Below are 17,759 nucleotides of genomic sequence, written 5' to 3'. Positions count from 1 at the left end.
CGGCTACGGTGGGCCGCAAATGAATGCCGTCAACACCAAGAAAATTTACACAATTTATTAATTGGCGCTGCTTGATTTGATTGGTATTATGTCTGACTAGTCAGCCTGCAACCGTGGATGGCTAATATTTTTCTCGACAGTTGACGCCTTTCAGCGAAGTGTTTGAAAGGTCTGCTTGCGGAAAATGTATGTCAAAGTTTATAGAAACTCTTTGTAACAGAACAAAGGACTCGCTTCAGGGAGCCATCGATGGACGGATTAACTTTGCAGAGGGATTACCTGACACTAATCCGTGGTGATTAAAACAAGATTTGGGCTAACTGGGACGCAGAATGGTAGAATGATGACGTCTAGATATTCTAGTGCAACAGAGACAGAGTCTGTAACATACAATACATGAGTTGTCAGAATGATATGTTAATAGCCTCTGTAATCTGTGCATAATAGAATGTCTTATTGGAAACCATGTTGTGTCTGAAGGAAATTTCTGAGGAAAACTTTTAGGTCAAAAGCAATGAGTAAGTAAGCTTTGCAGAAAAAAGATTATAGTAACGTTAACACTCACTGGACCATTTCATTTAAGATGCACCGTGTATTATTGTATATGTATCTATTTTGTACAAGACAACAACAAAAAAAATGGTTGGAAAACCAACTATTAAGTGAGTTTGTGAAATCATAAATCCCAATTCGGGAAGGTTCTAAATGCTGCTCAATAAGCAAGTTTGAAACTGGTATTACAATTTGCTTTAAATCTTCAGGATAACAGTTTAGACCTCTCTACATAAAGCAGTCTAGCTGAAAGCTGAACTGAGAAGGGTAATACGCAGTGGGAGGGTAGTTTCTGCAGGTGACTGTGTGTTTAACCAAGGAGGTTTAAAATCTTCTTGGTTAAACGGCTCCATTTCAAAGCCTTTGGGAGTTCCCAAACATTTTGGGCGACCTTGTTATGAAAACACAGTAGGTCAAGGTGGTGATGCGGTACAATGGTGAAGAATCCGTTGACGTGTGCAGGTATGCAGTTGTCACAAAGGAGTCCTTCATTCCAGTGACGTGAGGGAGGTACTAGTACAGGTGCTAATGTTACATGTGCTTGTTATAGAACAAGGCGTTTCACATTCAAGAAATATTTCTAGGAACTGTGTATCACTATGGTATTGGCCAAGTCAGGAATTCTTAATAAGACCTATTCAACCTGTTCTCTTTTTATGAGATTGTTAAAAAGATGTGTCTAGCTCTGAAAGGAAGTTTCAATGTCAAATGCTCTGCCGTGAAAACAGTTCAAGACCCACATTTCTTGCAGCAACAGAGGGTAAAAGGTATAACATTACAATACATAACTGTAAAATACAGCAACATGTAGTAGCAAAAAAATAATAATTAGGAGGTTACTGAAAGGTTTTTGTTTAAATCATAACTGCTAGTATGTTGAGGATTCTTTTCTAGTAAAGAGTGAAAGAAAAAAGAACAGTCAATGATATGAGTTCAGGCACTCCTAGTGAGTCCTACCCTACCAAGATTTACCCCAGAACTGAACAACTGGAAAGACAAGAAATGTCCATAAATACCTTTCAATGAATGTCCAGATTCCTCAGTTCTTGTTCAGCGGATATTTGGTCATCTGGCGGCCAAGCTTCCCTCTCGAGAACACTTCGTCAGCTAGGAATCTTGTACGACACTACAGCAGAATAGCATCAGCGTTGGGTCAGAATTTCGTGGCATCTCGTGAACAAAACATGCAAATGTTTGTCTACGGACAACAGCTTGGCCTCTCACAGCGTTTGTTCAGCTCGCTCTAGATAATGGGGCTGCATGCTGGGGAGATATCGCAGTTAATTACTGAAACAAAAGCTGATAATTGTTGTTGATTCTGTGACTGACTCCTCTTTGTGTGTCATGTTTTGTCCCATTGTTACAGCAACTAGGGGTGATTTACCAACAGATGGTACATAAAATTAACCTCAAAGCAAGAAAAATGGTTGCTTTATACCTTGACAGAAAGAGAACACTCGCTAAGTATTGCATCCACTACTCTTTATATAAAGAATGATTCAATATTTGCAGAAAGGTGTACAGACAAACAGACAAAGGGGAGAGGTCATTAGGTCAAGTTGACTCAGTGAAGGTACCTGTCCATTGTACGGAGAGGGCCACAATAGTGCGGATTGTAAATTGTTCTCGAGATCAGAATCACTGTCTGACAGCACTTCTAATGAACTTCTCTGTCTATTGTTCCTGAGAAGGTATTGTATGTACAAATTCCTTCAAGAAACGGTGATACATTGTAAAGTCAACTTTCCAAGCAAAGGTTAGGCTTGTATTGAACTTATTCATGTCTGCATTTTGTCTGGCTTTCTATTTTGTAAGCTCTACTTTGCCTACCCCAAAAAGGTGCTGACAAAATAGAAAGCCTGATAAAATGACTAAAAAAGCCTAACATCTGCTTGGAAAGTTCCTAAGTACTCTTTATCTAAACACTGTAATGTTATATACATCTGTGTGTATAACTGTAGCAACTTCTTGTTCTTGATAATTAAAATATTTCAAGGCTATCATTGATGAAGGTTAGACATCCAGGTAAACGATAGATGATTCAAATTGTGAATACATGTACATGTACTTCTACAGGGATATTGATACTCTTCTTCAGTGTCACGAAAACTTTTGTAAAATTGTAGCAACTACTAGTCTAATAAAGTGGAAAATTTTGAATGGCAGTGGATTCAAGCAACATAAAATGAACAATTTTAGCCTCAGGTCTTGTATGGGGGCCCGCAAGCCCTTTTCCGTAGAGCGTAATCGGCTGTTTTAATTCTACTTAGAGCGCTGCTCTTCGCATTTTGCATAGAGCGTATTTGCCGTTTTAATTCTACATAATGCATTGTAGCCACTTGGAATTTATCGTAAAGCGTAATCGAGAGGATTCCGAATTCAGCGTAGAGCGTTGCCGGGACCCCCCCTTGCAGGCCCTCTTGTATAAGTTTTTTCGCCCGTTTGCATCCTATAACACTACAGACTCTGTGCACCAGTAAGGCGGAGACTTCCTGTGTTCCCTAAAGCTTACCCGCTTTTTCTATTCTTATCCTCTGGTAAGCTGCCTACTTTAGTACTTACACCCTGTTTGGACTGGGACTGGTTCAAGAGGTCACTGAGGCAGGTTTTCCACAGAAAATGCTGGTGGCAAATGTTCTTTTTTTGTTTTTAAGGCCACACCAATTTCATTTGTTGCTTCTTGGATCGCCCTGTCCATTTTTTCTGATTTGCATTTTTTTTAATTAACTGCAAATGCTCAATGAAAGACATATTTTGGCCCCAACAGTTGAAGAAAGTCCTTTTCTTCCTAGTTCTTCCTAGTTTTTCCATGTAACAATGCAATGTTGTTTCATTAAAAGTTCAAAATCTATTGTTTTAATTATAAACCAGCCAGGTATGTTCACTTCATGACTCATATTGTAACATTTCCGGCTATCATGGGGTGCCTTGGCCTGTTTTTTTTTATCGCCCTGTCGCTTAATATTTTTTCTGAAAAAATCAGAGAAACAACAAATTAAATTGATGTGGCCTAAAGAAGTGAGCTATCAGAAGGTGGAAAACAGACTGGAATGAAATGTTACAATGCAGACTAGGCAGACTAGTGTAGTGAAAATCTCCAAGCAGGCGTTGGGATGGAAAATTGTAAGGTGTTATATTGACTCTCCAGGCACGCAAGAAGAAAAACAAGGCAGCCAGAAGATGTTATGATCTTCCATCCCAACATTTTCGGAATATTTGATATGATGCTATCATTACATGTACTAGTATTAAAAATACCAGTAAAAAATGTAAGGATCCCAAAAAGAAATTCAGTGAACTTTTCTTGACCTGAGCAAAAAACAAAGTATAAATATTTACTAACAACAGCTTCTCCCCCCAAGATTTTCCTTGGCATGTCCCTAGGGACACTACAATCTCTGTATTTTGGATTGTACCACTCAAAAGAATGGGGTATTTTGGTTCTATCAATGCCCAAATAACAAGAAATACTTTGTTTCAAACATAGAACATATAGCATAGCATTGCAAATGTTGTTGTCAACTAAGTTAAAATAGAGTTGAAAGTTTTCAATTTTTCATTCAGTCATTGTGCCGTCCTCAATTTTTGAATGGTCCCATCCTAAAGCTAGGAAAGATCCCAGGAAGAAAGGTGTCTGATAATTTGAAACCGCATTCTACTAAAGGAATGTCACACTGCAACTTTCAAAAGTCAAGGTAGGTGGCCAGTAAATACCTTTTTGAAGAAATCCACTCGTAAAAATGGTCTAATAAAGGTCTATCTGCTTTCAGATTTTATAGTCTTTTCTTTGAACTAATCGAATGAAATCGTCTAGCAGGGCACTGAAGTTTCACAAGTCAGGAACTCATAAAAGTATTTATCACCTCGCACTAAAATGGCTTGACAGTTGACGTTAGCGGTCCTCTGATAAAACTTGTGTGAAAAGTTACAGGCCCTCTTTGCTCATTTATTTTCGGACACATAAAAGACAGACTTGAATCCTATGAAGCTACTACTCTCCAAGCAGAGGTTTGGGTTTTGGGTTATTTTTTGCATGTTTTCAGGCATTTTTATCAGGGTTCCTTTTTTTATCGGGGTTTCTTTTTTGCACTGGATTTTTTTCACCCAACCCAACACATAACAGACTAAAAACACGCCAAAAATAACCCAAAGCACAAACCTCTGCTTGGAGAGTATGAAGTTACTACAACTTTCTACGTCCACAATTCACAATTGTTGCACAAACTCTTTTGATTTTTACACTCTTACCAAGGAGGTTGTACATGTATCTCCAATTCTACCTCTATGCTCTTACAATTTGTAGATAATGTCTAATGTCCAAGATGATTCATAATTTTGGTGACAGGGGACGACCAGTTTGGCCACCCGAGTTACCATTTAGGTGGCGTATTTGATACTGTAGAATTTGAAGCCACCAAGATATGATCTACTTGTAGATTAGACAATTTCAAGCTTCAACGTTTAATTAGACAAAACGTTTTCTCTTTCCACGAGTTACAAGAAGAATCTTTACGACGGAGGACCGCACACATGGCGTCCATCAGGTTTTACGACTGTGTGACCCGGGAAGCGGATCTCCCTAAAGATCCCAGACGAGAAAATTGGGCACAAAAAACACACGCCGCCTTGAAGTGGAAATTAGCAGAGACAGGTACAATGGTGGCATTTTGTGGACAGCAGGCGCCAGGGTGGGGATGATTGACATGCAAACTGTCGCCTGTTTACTAACAGATTGTCGGCAAAGAAGATGTAAACAACTGATCAAAACTACACCGGACAACAACGACGCAAAAATCTGCTATAGACCACCCTCCAAATGCGTTTCCTCTGCATTTTAGTGATGCGAAATACGCCCATAAACACCAGTATCTTTACCGATTTTCGTGTTTGTGAAGAATTTCCTGTTGTAGTTCCTGAAACCATAAACATCATGGTTTTTTTTTTGTGTGACCCTCTCGTGTAGGTTGTTCATTGTGTTACATACTTTGCATACTTCTTAGCCAAGTTACTACTCGTGTCATCCAATCCTAACTACGTTTTACCTTCTCCCATCGAACTAATCTTTGAAAGCTGTCTTAACTCTTGTTGTATTCATGATGCCAATAGTTTGCAATCTTTTCATACAACGCAAAACTGCGAACACTCATGTTGAAGTGGGGAGGGGCAGGGCGCCACGCGGTCTCAGTCACCCATCAAATCTATGAAACAAAGGAGTAAAACATCTAACTTACTTCTATATCAAAGGAATTATACTTCGTATAACAGTACTGCTGAACTGACTGACATCGTCAAATCGTCGGTCTTACCTGGTACAAGCTGTGAAGACTGGTCTCCTGTGATCTGCCGATCCAAGCGAGGTCTCTGCATGCATGTGTGCGGTCAGCTGTTTGAACTGACGCGGCACGCGCCAGGACAGCGTGCTACCGGGGTCAACGACCGCAGGAACGAAACCGTGAGTGATTCATAATCTTCAAGCAGATCCTAGGGTGGCAAAACCCTACCTTTATAGCACAGTGCCTAGGGTGGCAAAAAACAGTATCAAAATTGAATTGCGTGGCGTATTGGACCCTCTCTGACCAATGGATACTGCCTTAGGATCTGCTTGAAGAAAGTATGAAACGATAGATAGGTACGGCATGCTGCAGGTTGCAACGTTGCTTAATTTCGCTAGAGGTCGCCCTTGTATGGAGGCCGTAGCACGGTTGGCAACATGCTTGGGTCTGCTGCCTTCTTTCGCAAGTTTTGCTCTTAATAAGCAACATACAGAGGTAAAAGAGCAAAATAAGGGCGGTATATACATAAGGGCTATATTATCATACAAAACTCGGGGCGCTGATCTGTTAATATAAACAGCTATGCGATTTGAAAGTTTGTCCGTCTGTGTGTGTGTTTTCTCTCTCACAGAAGTCGGAAACTGGGCTCATTACGCATTGATCATTTGATTTGAAGACACACGCTTACACTTGGACGATGGTCCTGTAAAAATGCCATGGAATCGGGGTGGGTGGGTGGGGGGAGCCCCGTGTTTTCCTCACTTTCATTGAGTCCAAAAAATCAACAAAGGCTGACAACTGAGTTGCTGGTGGAATGTTCGACATCTAGCGCTAGGAAGGCTAGATGAGGACTAGTGTCCACCAGACTCCTTTGCATGCTGAATAGATAGTAAAAATCGGCTAAGGGGGGCATCATTGGCCAGAGGAGGCAAGCTGGACCCTGCTTTGGCCGGCCAACTCCTCTGTCCAATGTTGTCCCCCTTAGCCGATTTCTACTACATGTATTTATTAAGCCTGCAAAGGAGTCTGGTGGAGACTACGTTTTACTAGCCCCAGTTCTACTAGCCTGGATGCCAGACCCCGTGTCCAACTGATGGGTCTGGCATTCTGAGAGGAGCTAGCATGTACTAGTACATGTATACTGTTCCTGTCAACAGTCTGACACCCAGGCTACAGTTTTTCAAAGTAATAGGTCATTTTTCCTTCCAGATTTACTGCTGTCCCATTGTGAAAGATATGGCTTGTAAGTCACTGATTCTTTATTGGCCACTTTATTTCTTCACAGTACCTTGACGGACAAAGTAATACGTTACCTTTGTTAATAAACCTGTATCCCAACAAGGAATATTAATCAACTTTCCACTTACAATCTCTGGCATGTACATTATCAAATGCACAGTGTCAAAAAAGTTGCAAAAATGGAATATAACGTTAACTAACATGTATAATAACACATTCCTGTTATTATTCAATTTCCTAAATTCTGTAGTTGAAAATGTGGAGTAAAATGTATGCTCTATATTTTTTAAAATGATAAATTATGCATGTGTAAGTGTGTTGGAATGCAATCTGTATATGTTCATGATTCTGTGATCCTAAAAAAATTACAGGTAAAATTGCATTTTTGGCGGCACCTCTGGGGTGGATGCATTTTTAAACACAGTCTATGGAAAATGCTAGGCATCATCATTTGCAATTTGGGTAAATATGTTTGACCTTTATTACAAGTAAAATCAATGTGACCTTATGTAATTCTGGGCCAATGTTTGTTATTATATCCATTATTTCCCTACAAAAGAAATAAATGGTAGAGTCTGCGATGATAAATGTATATGTGATTATGATGATAACAAACATTAATGTCCAGAAATCCTGTATTGTTGTAAAAGTTGTCATTTGTATGTGTGAACAAGATAGTGCTATTTACAATTATCAGTATATAGTACGACAGTATTATATGTAGAGTAGTTGCGACGGTACAACACTGTATTTTTACTCCTCCATGATTATAATTTCATATATCCTTCTCTCTTGTAGTTTATACGTATGTACAAATTCTCTCAGACCTTATATCAATTTTAGATCTCAGTCGATCTCAAAATACATGTTCTTCTCTTTTTACTTTAGTAGCTTCATTGACTATTTCAACAATGATCACAATCCTTCTAACATGTAGAATTGAATATATATACTGCTTATATATAATGATGCATAACACATTCAATATGAACATGTTCTATAGATCGCAACACAAAACTTACATGGGTTAGTTTTTCCTGTACATAGATTGGAATGTCGTGAAGTAAACCTTATTCCTCTGACCATTTCAATGTCAGATATGTCAATATCTACACAATCTGTACAAACATTTAGAGTTTAGAAAGGTTTTAAGAAACTAAAGCTAACAATAGACATGTTTATATACATAGATGGTGGCAAGCTATAGAATACTTTCCTTCTTTCTTTGGCACATTGGCTATCAGACACATTTTATTTACAGGGCTCATATCCGTTCTTTACAATTTGTCCACCATTTTTTCAGGATGTTGGTTGTAGATACTGATGTCAATGACACGAATACTAGTATAGACAACTGGACTAGGTGTACCTCATACTACATGTAGTGTACACATAGTGGCACATATAGGTATACTAGAGGGTCTACATGGGGTTTCCTGGAAATGCTATAGGAGGTCCAGTTTACTGTTGTAATGCTTTGGGTAAATTGATTTGTTCTTGCGAGAGGTTTGGGGCACATTAGTTCATACGAGTGATCACTGTTTTTGTTTACATGATACACATGCAAATTATTTGGAGACATATGCAAATTATTGGTAGGCAAACCAACCAACCGTCACCTGCTTTTTGCCTACCATGACGTCATGGTGATCATTTGCATTAGCTTTGCATTTATGGGGTGTGTGGAAAAAGGCATGCAGACCCTCTTCAAATACTCATGGCACATACAGGTATACTAACCGTCTAAGAAATGGAGATGGTACTAGTATTATAAAGTTAATTCCTTGTCAATTATTTGTGAATTTTACAACAATTTTTCATAAATTTTTTCCATCTCCTTCAGTAAATCATCTGGTGCTCTGGCGCTTTGTCCTTTCTGTCCTTCCTTGGTTTGTTTGTTTGTTTGTTGTTGTGTTTTTTTTTGGGGGGGGAGCAGGGCATTTACTCTTCTTCGATTACAGATGGTCTTTTTAAGTCCGTACCTTTACACACAGAAGCTGCTTTCGTGTTCTCGTTCTTGTCGACGGTTGATGCTGACGCTGAGAAAACCGCGAGAACCATCTGTTTAGATGGGGTGCTGTTGTGAGCACACTGTTGTTGGTTGCGCCATCTATCAACTCTGCGCTGTATTGCATTCTGAACCTGAAAGGTGGGGATGAAAGGAAAGAAATGTTTCGTATCTAAAACTCTGAAGCACAAGCAAACACAGAGACACATCACAAAACCGCTGGACACAGAGATATTAAGACATGCATAACAGAATGTGTCTCTAGGAGTGTGTGTTTTAACATCTTCTTATCAATGCAAAAAAATTGTAGATACATGTATTATTTTGTAAACTGTTCTTACCTCTGTGTTAGAGAAGCAGTAGATGACAGACACAAAGCATCCCTGAAAAATATACAATTCAAAATTTCAAATCACCATTTTAAGCCTCAGTCATAACTATGTATCTAGTATAAGTTACTACATACCAACAAAAAATTTAACCTTTAGCATGCTGAAGTAGCCGTTTGGCTTTACCAAGTCTCTATTGATTGCAGAGTTCTAAGGCAGCAAGGAGGTTAAACTTGAAGTTTAGCGACCTTTGAGATGTAGGTTAACCTTCTCCCTGCTGCCTTACCCCGATGTAAATGTGGTACCAAGTTGACTCCCTTAGCACAATGAAGGTTAACTTAAACACACCTGGAAGGACTGCAGGAATGAGTTGAAGTATCTGAAGAAGATTTTGGACGTCCCTCTCCCGCTGGGGTGGATGAAGAACAGCATGTATGTGATGCCCAGAAGAGGCAACAACACCACCGTCGCTTTCACTGCCTTGATGCTGGGGAGAAATAGGCAGATCTTTCATTAGAAACATGACATTTTTGGCAACACCACAGGGGTGGAGTCATTTTTAACATCTTTTAAAGAGGGCCTGCATGGGGGGGGGGGTAGTGATTATGAATTACGCAAAATTTTCACAGCTGATTACAAATTACGTTAAATTCTCAGAGCTGATTACGAAAAATTATGCGCTACGGCTTATGAACCGATCATGAATTACGATGATTTTGGGAGGCTGCCTACGGATTACGAAGACTAAAAGGGCCTGATTATGTCTTATGAAAAATACCATGCAGACCGTCTTTAAACTTAAAGATATACCATTTGGTGTGTCAGAGTTTTGCAGTTGTTCTCTTGCTCTATCTAAGAGCAAGCATCCAAAGCTTTCAAAATCACTGCAGTTCTTCCATGTGACATTAGTTCTTGCATGTGTCATTCTTATTAATGTCTGTGTATATGTACAACATATAATTAATTGTATATACAGTATGTTATGTTTGTTTGCAATCTATGTTCACCTTGGTACTGTTATTTCTGTTTTGAAAATGTCCTCTTTTGGCATTATTCTTTAGACATATTTGTAAGAGCTCCAATTCAAAATTTAGACCTCAAAATGTAAGAACTCCAATTCAACCTTCTTGTCAGTATGTGGTTACATCATTTCCCCCCTCATTTCAGTCATTATGCTTGAAATAAATTTCTTTCCTTTCAGTTCAAATCATGGTCTGGTTTGTGTTAAAACTAGACTACTTTAAACAAAATCAAATGGTCAAAAGTTACGGCCAATTCTCATAGATAGAGAATGAATCTGTTTCTCATCCAAGCTTGCTTCAATGAAGTTGTTAGTTGCAACATAGAAATATGTTGCAAAGATTATGACGGTATAATATCATGTAATGTTTATATATTAATAGGGATGTTAGTAGTTAAGGTCTGCTAGCTGACTGGTTCCTACCTGAAGTGTACTTTATAAGAGGCCCTGGATGCTCGACGTGTGGTACCAATGTCATCTGCGGTGCAGCTACTACAAGTGTACATGTTGTGTTCTGTTAGAGTTGCTGTGTGTTGTTTATTCGCTTAACATTTATTGTTTGACTGTTGCTCATCAGAAGAGGGATTTAGGCAAAATACAACAATCACTCAACATACATTCAAATAACATAAAAACATATTAGGCCACAGCAAGTAAATTTTATTGATGACATCCTTCGTAGACTCCAAATCCAATGCAAGCAGGCGGAAAAAAAAACAAGGCAGGCCGAAAAAACAAGGTTCATACATTTTAAAATTTGTACTCGATCATTGTACAAGTGGTTTAGAGCCTTTTCTTGTCTCCTCTCTTTATAGTTATCTGCCATCCACCTTCCGGCAGGGCAACAGATATCTTTGCACATTTTCGGCATGTTGTCACCACTGTCAGAAGGCAACAAAATTTCTGGCTTTTTTTCCAAAATCAGGCGAAAATTAATGCGCGCGCTGATGTCATCCATAAAAATTACTTGCTGTGGCCTTATGGAAACACACAATGTAATGCCTATAGCAGGAAATTGAAGACAGGATATAAGATAACCTTCGAAGGGCCCTTTGACCTTTAAGTTAGCTTTCTGTCAGTATCCCTGACATGCCAAGCATGTGGAAAAAACAATGGAAACACAAGCAAACCCACACAAACCCCTGTATAATGAGGTAATAAATGAACACTCTTTCTAGATCTGGTGTATTACTAAAGCTGCGGTCACAACCTGCCGTACATGCTTTTTGTCCGTACGTTTTTTGGGAGGCTACGTCTGCTACGTTTTTTTCTGAAAACGTGGGGAAGGAGTGGTGTCGACGCACGTCACTCGCATGGTTGCGCAAGGTGTAAGCGTTGGGTCTGCACGCCACGCCTGGCCGTGAGCGGTTGCGTGCACCGTACGTTGCGCAAGTGATAAGTGAGTTGTACGTGCTTACAACGTGCGATTGCAACTTAACCGTATTAAGGAGGCCGTACTTCTTCCGTACGGCACGTACAGGCATGCGCGTCGCACGTACTCGCACGTACGGGTGGTGAATCCGCAGACCGCACGTAGAAAAAGTTTTACATGCACTTAAAGTTCTACGGCGTGTCTGCGTGCTCCAAAATCCGTAGGATTCCGTACGGAGGTGGTACTCACCGCGCACGAATGCCCTACGTTTGCCCACGTTTTTGCACGTAGACAGCACGCAGAAGCACGTATGGCGGGTTGTGACCGAAGCTTGAGTTATAGGAAAAGAACCAAAGATGATTTGAAGCCAGGGCCTACCTGTAGTGTGTTGTATCCAGTGAGTTTGGGTGGGCTCTGAGCTTCAGCACCAGTATTCTCACAATCTTTCCCAGGATCACAAAGTTCACCTGGAAATAAAGAGTTGAAGTGTGTTCGCTTACTGTGACAATTTTCGCACCTGTTCCTCAAATACTGTAAAGCCATAGACTGAATCTATATTTGAGGGCCTGCATGGGGGTTACGTAGTGATATTATAAATTACACAAAATTATCGCTGCTGATTACGAATTACGTTAAATTCTTCGAGCTAATTACGGACAATTACACATTATGGCTAATATACTTATTACAAATTACGATCTTTTTGAACAGCTGCCAACAGAGGGCATGCAGGCCCCATATTTTTCTGTGATGAAGCTGTAATATTATTACTTCTCGGAATAGATTTATTTTATCTTGTCCAGACATGAGATGAAGGTTAGAAATGTAAAAGACTGCATAATTACCAGTAACACGATGATGACCGGTCCGTGGTAAATGAAGTCATAGTGAGAGTTCTGTCCAGTTGTTGAATCAACCCAGCATCTACATAAAATGACAAAAAAGTTTTGCAAATAATCAGCCATGAACAATATTCTATATTCGCTATCAGAGACGGGTATCCTCTGACTACAGAAATGTATTTTCCATATTCATTATCACATTGTAGGCCATCCGGATTTTTGCTCCGCAGCGCTTCTTCAAAATTCCTATCAAATAAGGCATAAGCTTAAATGACGGCACCGTGGTCAATGTGTATAAATGACAGGAGGAGGTTGTGATTTTTTCGAGCGATGCGGAGCGAAAATCTGGATGGTACCCAGGTTATTACAAGGCAACTAGGAAGGGATATACATCATGTTAAAAAAAGATTCTGGTTCTGAATTAACTAAAAAATGCTTTTTCCCCCAACAGTTAAGGAAAGTCATTTTCTTCCTATTTGTTACAGTTTCTCCATCTATCAATGCAGTAGTTTGACTAAAAGTTCAAAATTCATTGTTTAAATTTTAACCCAGCCTTTTGTGTTGACTTCATGGCTCCTACGGTATTGTAGCATTTGGGGCTATATTAGGATGCCTAGACTTGTTTTTATTCTATTTTTTCTTTGCCCTGTTGCTTCATATTTTTTCTGACCAAATCCGAGAACCAACAAATCAAATTGGTTTGGCCTAATACATGATTTGAATACATAAACATGTAACGTTATGTAATTGAATTTATCCTACCTTTCATCCTGCAAAAGCGACATCACTATCACCCAGGACAGAATGATTGGGATAGGCAAACCTGCAACAGAAATCATCATCATCAACAACTGTTTAAGGGTTAATACTAACCTGCTCTGAGGTGTATGTGGTGACATAATGCCTGAGTGGTTATTTCCTATAAACCACTGATTGAACTGCCGAGTGAGTGCAGTGAACGAGGCAGTTTAAAAGGTGGTCAATCAATCAATCAGTCAGTCAGTCAGTCAGTCAGTCAGTCAGTCAGCCAGTCAAACAATTGGTCAATCAATTAATCAATCAATAAGTCAAACTATCAATAAGTCAGAACATGAAACAGATGGAAGCAAATCTGAAACCTAAATGGACTTAAAGTATTTTGCATACTGCACTTTTCTATTCAATACTGGTAACTTTGTAAGCTTTGGGAATAAAGTAGAATAAAATACTATTAGATTTGTTCTAGTTCTGGATCTAAAATTAAGCCTAGCATTGATTCCATGTAAGAAAACATCTGTGTATGACTTGTGCACCTGGTGGGGCGCACCTGTTCTGTGGTTTAAACAAGATTTTTCACCAGGGAAAATCAAATCTTCCTTGATACAGTACCTGATCCTTGGACATATTGTGTACATTAGGCCTAATTCCCCTACCCATTTATGTGCTGAGTACACATTTTAGGCCTAGGGAAAAAATGTTGTGTTTCCTGTTTCAGTCCTGAAAAAATTAGGGTCGATAGGTAGGGATTATCTTTTTTTTCTCACTTTTTTTATTAGACTTTGGCGATCTCTAGTGACCCAACTTATACAATGCAAGTACAAAATAAAACTTTGAGGACACTTACGCAATATGTAAATACTATATTTTCAATGTCAATGTTGGAAAACTGATTGTACAATGTTTCATCACTCAGGTATCAGATCATGGTAGATCAGCTCGAAAAATTTTATGTCCCTTGCAGGGGTCCACCCCAAAAAAGGTTTGGGGGTCTGCAGTTTTTTTTTAGGGTCGGTCAGGAAACACAACATTTCCTTTCCTGGGCCTTGGATAAACTCGTTGGTAATGCATTTTGCAACTTACTGCTATTTATAGACGGTGTATGTTAAAAGATTTGTGTAGAGTTAAGGGGGTTCAATACACCTCCTTGGCTAGGCTGAGCTGTTTTTTTTTATCATACTCCCCTAATATTTCGCAGATGCAATGTCATGACTACACAAAACTGTCTGATCTCAAAAGATCTATCCTTATGTAGTACCGGGATTTATATATCTGACAGTTGTGTCTACTAGAACGATACTTCAAACAGGCCTTTACTCTTAAACAAATGGTGGAGTTTGTAAGGGATAAGAGGACCTGGTCTATAAATGTACAGGGAGACATTAATTGATGCATTTGCAGTTGGGTGGAATGCTATTATCCGCAACATCAGTAAGCCAGTCGGTACCGGATGGATCAGTGTTTTATAGCGGAAAAGCCAGTCACTAACATTTCCTTGGGACTTTAATCGTGTGATGGAATCCTTTAAAAGATGTCGGACTTTGTTTCATCTAATCTACTGCACCGTAAAAATGCCTGAACAAAAAAGTTCACAACCCAAACTTTTTGCTTGCTACTGTGATTGTGTCATGAAGTCATGTCCAATGTCAAATTCTACAAGCAAAAATGAAAATGTATTTAATGAAGTTAATTTGATTTCTAAAAGTCAAATTGAAACCTGCCAAAGCATAATATAACCAAGCCCCCAAATCCTTTTTTTTCTTAATTTGATTTAGCCAATCACAGCACACATCCAGTGCTGTAGACATAATTTGATTACTCACACCAGCCAATCACAGCGTACATCCAGTACTGTAGACTTATGATTACTCACACCAGCCAATCACAGCGTACATCCAGTACTGTAGACTTATGATTACTCACACCAGCCAATCACAGCGTACATCCAGTACTGTAGACTATAATTTGATTACTCACACCAGCCAATCACAGCGTACATCCAGTACTGTAGACTATAATTTGATTACTCACACCAGCCAATCACAGCGTACATCCAGTACTGTAGACTATAATTTGATTACTCACACCAGCCAATCACAGCGTACATCCAGCACTTGATCCTCTCGGTCCCAAAGGCATGTGCCACCATGATGTGCAGGTACAGCCCCTCCACAAACATCCAGAAGAAGTTGGTGACTTGAAAGTAGTTGAACAAGGTGACTGCCACTCGACAGTACCACTGGAGCAAGAGATAATACCATCTTCTGAAAAACTTTCCAAAAACTAACAATTGATCTTGTAAATTACTAGCATGTACCTTATTCCAAAAAATAAGTTATGCCTTTGAATATCAGGCTGGCTATAACTCATGTAACTTGATCTAATTGATATATGATATAACATTTTACCTCTATGGCATATTTTCATCTCATTGTTAGAGATTATTAAGGTGATGCACAATGTTAGCTAACTACTGGTATAACGCATAATTAATACAGTGCAATATGTATGATGCACTGTTTGTCATTGTAATAGATTATGATCTATGTGTTTACATATACTGTAATTAATGTATTAAAAGAGGGCTTCAGAAACATAATTAGAGTTCAACTAATGATTTTTGATAAACAAACAGACAAAAGCTGCACTAATGATGGAGCAGTAATCTGCAAAGACGAAGTTAAAATTCTCTTCATTTTGTATCCCTCCTCTTTCCTCAGTGTCACTTGTATCCAAATATTTAATGCCAGAAGGCCACACCAATTTTATTTGTTGTTTCTCGGATTTGCCTGTCCATTTTTTTCTGACTTGCAAAAAAAAATTCTGAATCAACTTCAACATGCTAAATGAAAGACATATTTTGGCCCCAACAGTTGAAGAAAGTCCTTTTCTTCCTATAGATAGTTGTTAAAGTTTATCAATGTAACAATGCAACTTCGTTTTATTAAAAGTTCAACATGTATTGTTTTAATCATAAACCAGCCTGGTATGTTGACTTCATGGCTCATATCGTAACATTTCCGGCTATCATGGGGTGCCTTGGCCTGTTTTTTTTTTTTGCCCTGTGGCTTCATATTTTTTCTGAAATAATCCGAGAAACAACAAATCAAATTGGTGTCGCCTAAGAAGGCAAAAACTGTAGCTCTTAAACAACAGCTGATCACCTTTTGATGTATGTTATCATATTTCCTCATCTGTAGCCACAGTAGATCATCATCTATATCCATCAGTCAAAACCAGTCGACCGAACAAAACCTTGATCTTGCTCGGTGAACTTTACGGTTCGCACATTGATCACATTACTGACTTATCAGTAAGAGACTGAGATTTATCCACAGAAGTGTTATAGGTGAGGGTCTGAAGGCCTAATATTCCATGAGGTGTAGTGAGCCATTTTACTTCACTGTTTATCGTAGTCAGTGGCTTGAATTCACCATTAATCATTGTTGGGAAATACTTGGTGAAGTGTAATTGGTCACTTTAATTCTTCATGGCATGTTACATTTCGACTTCGCATCATGTAGTCAAATGCCAGATTACCCAGAAATCTGATAGAAGATTTTTGAGCTGCATGCTAAATCCACAGACTAGTTTAGTATAGACATCCCATGAATACAAAAGAGCATTCGGATGAAGTTATTCCCAAAGCCTTGCACAAATAACAAATTAATTTCAAGTTGAGCATTGCAGAAGGGACCAAATTTACAGTCAAGCATGGACAGCCCTCCTAAATTGTTTGTTTCGCATAACCAGTAAACTGCCTTTAGGCGTAACACACCAGTTTTGTACATGTATTAGTACAAGCTGCGTAAGACCGGACTGTAAGGTTTGAACCACTCACACCGGGAAGGTCCCCTACTCTTTTCGATAAATGCGGTGGGTTCTTCAATGTGCGTGGGGTGTGACTCTCCCCAAACACGGGACTTCCATTTAATGTCCTGTCCGAGGTATGTCCCTAATCAAAGCTAGTTACTCGTGTAAAGTGCCTTTCCCAAGGGCACAAGATCAGTGACGTGGGTAGGATTTGAACCTGGGACCTCTTGGTCCTGAGCCAAACACGCTGTAACCGCTACGCCACATGACCCCACACAAATTTGCTTTTAAGCATTGACACGATCCCTACCCCATACAGACCCTCGTAAGTACAAAATAGGAGCACAACTCACGCTATTGTCAAGCACGGTCTGGACATTCATAACTTCTTGCATAATGAACCAGCAGATGTTTCTGAGGATGAAAGTTGCCACCAGGTTACAGTGGATGTTGTTCCTCGTACACCGGATGCTTCTGTAAAGACAATCCAAGAATGAAATGTTTAGTAATACTGTTTAGTATTTGAACAGCACTCAAAAAATAGTAATTAGATA

At 39.2% G+C, this 17,759-nt stretch overlaps 2 protein-coding genes across 2 annotated transcripts in view; both read right to left on the bottom strand.

Moving 5' to 3' along the window:
• The window catches only part of LOC109486557 (ly6/PLAUR domain-containing protein 6B-like), a 35,138-nt gene extending 29,168 nt beyond the window's left edge, over nt 1-5,970 (bottom strand). Inside the window, exons 1-2 of the mRNA XM_019790402.1 lie at nt 5,859-5,970; nt 1,569-1,678 (exon numbers count right to left, since the gene is read on the bottom strand). The gene's annotated coding sequence lies outside the window, so the exon portion shown is untranslated. The remainder of the gene's footprint in view (nt 1-1,568; nt 1,679-5,858) is intronic.
• A 2,785-nt stretch (nt 5,971-8,755) lies between these two features.
• The window catches only part of LOC109486563 (corticotropin-releasing factor receptor 2-like), a 29,436-nt gene continuing 20,432 nt past the window's right edge, over nt 8,756-17,759 (bottom strand). Inside the window, exons 6-13 of the mRNA XM_019790412.1 lie at nt 17,559-17,679; nt 15,478-15,631; nt 13,399-13,459; nt 12,640-12,718; nt 12,173-12,261; nt 9,750-9,888; nt 9,414-9,455; nt 8,756-9,206 (exon numbers count right to left, since the gene is read on the bottom strand). Of these exons, the coding sequence (XP_019645971.1) occupies nt 9,006-9,206; nt 9,414-9,455; nt 9,750-9,888; nt 12,173-12,261; nt 12,640-12,718; nt 13,399-13,459; nt 15,478-15,631; nt 17,559-17,679 (886 nt within the window). The 3' untranslated portion in view covers nt 8,756-9,005. The remainder of the gene's footprint in view (nt 9,207-9,413; nt 9,456-9,749; nt 9,889-12,172; nt 12,262-12,639; nt 12,719-13,398; nt 13,460-15,477; nt 15,632-17,558; nt 17,680-17,759) is intronic.

This window comes from Branchiostoma belcheri, unplaced genomic scaffold, assembly GCF_001625305.1.
Source record: "Branchiostoma belcheri isolate BF01 breed outbred unplaced genomic scaffold, Haploidv18h27 scaffold81, whole genome shotgun sequence".
Lineage (NCBI taxonomy): Eukaryota > Metazoa > Chordata > Leptocardii > Amphioxiformes > Branchiostomatidae > Branchiostoma > Branchiostoma belcheri.
This window is presented reverse-complemented; position numbering and strand designations above follow the sequence as displayed.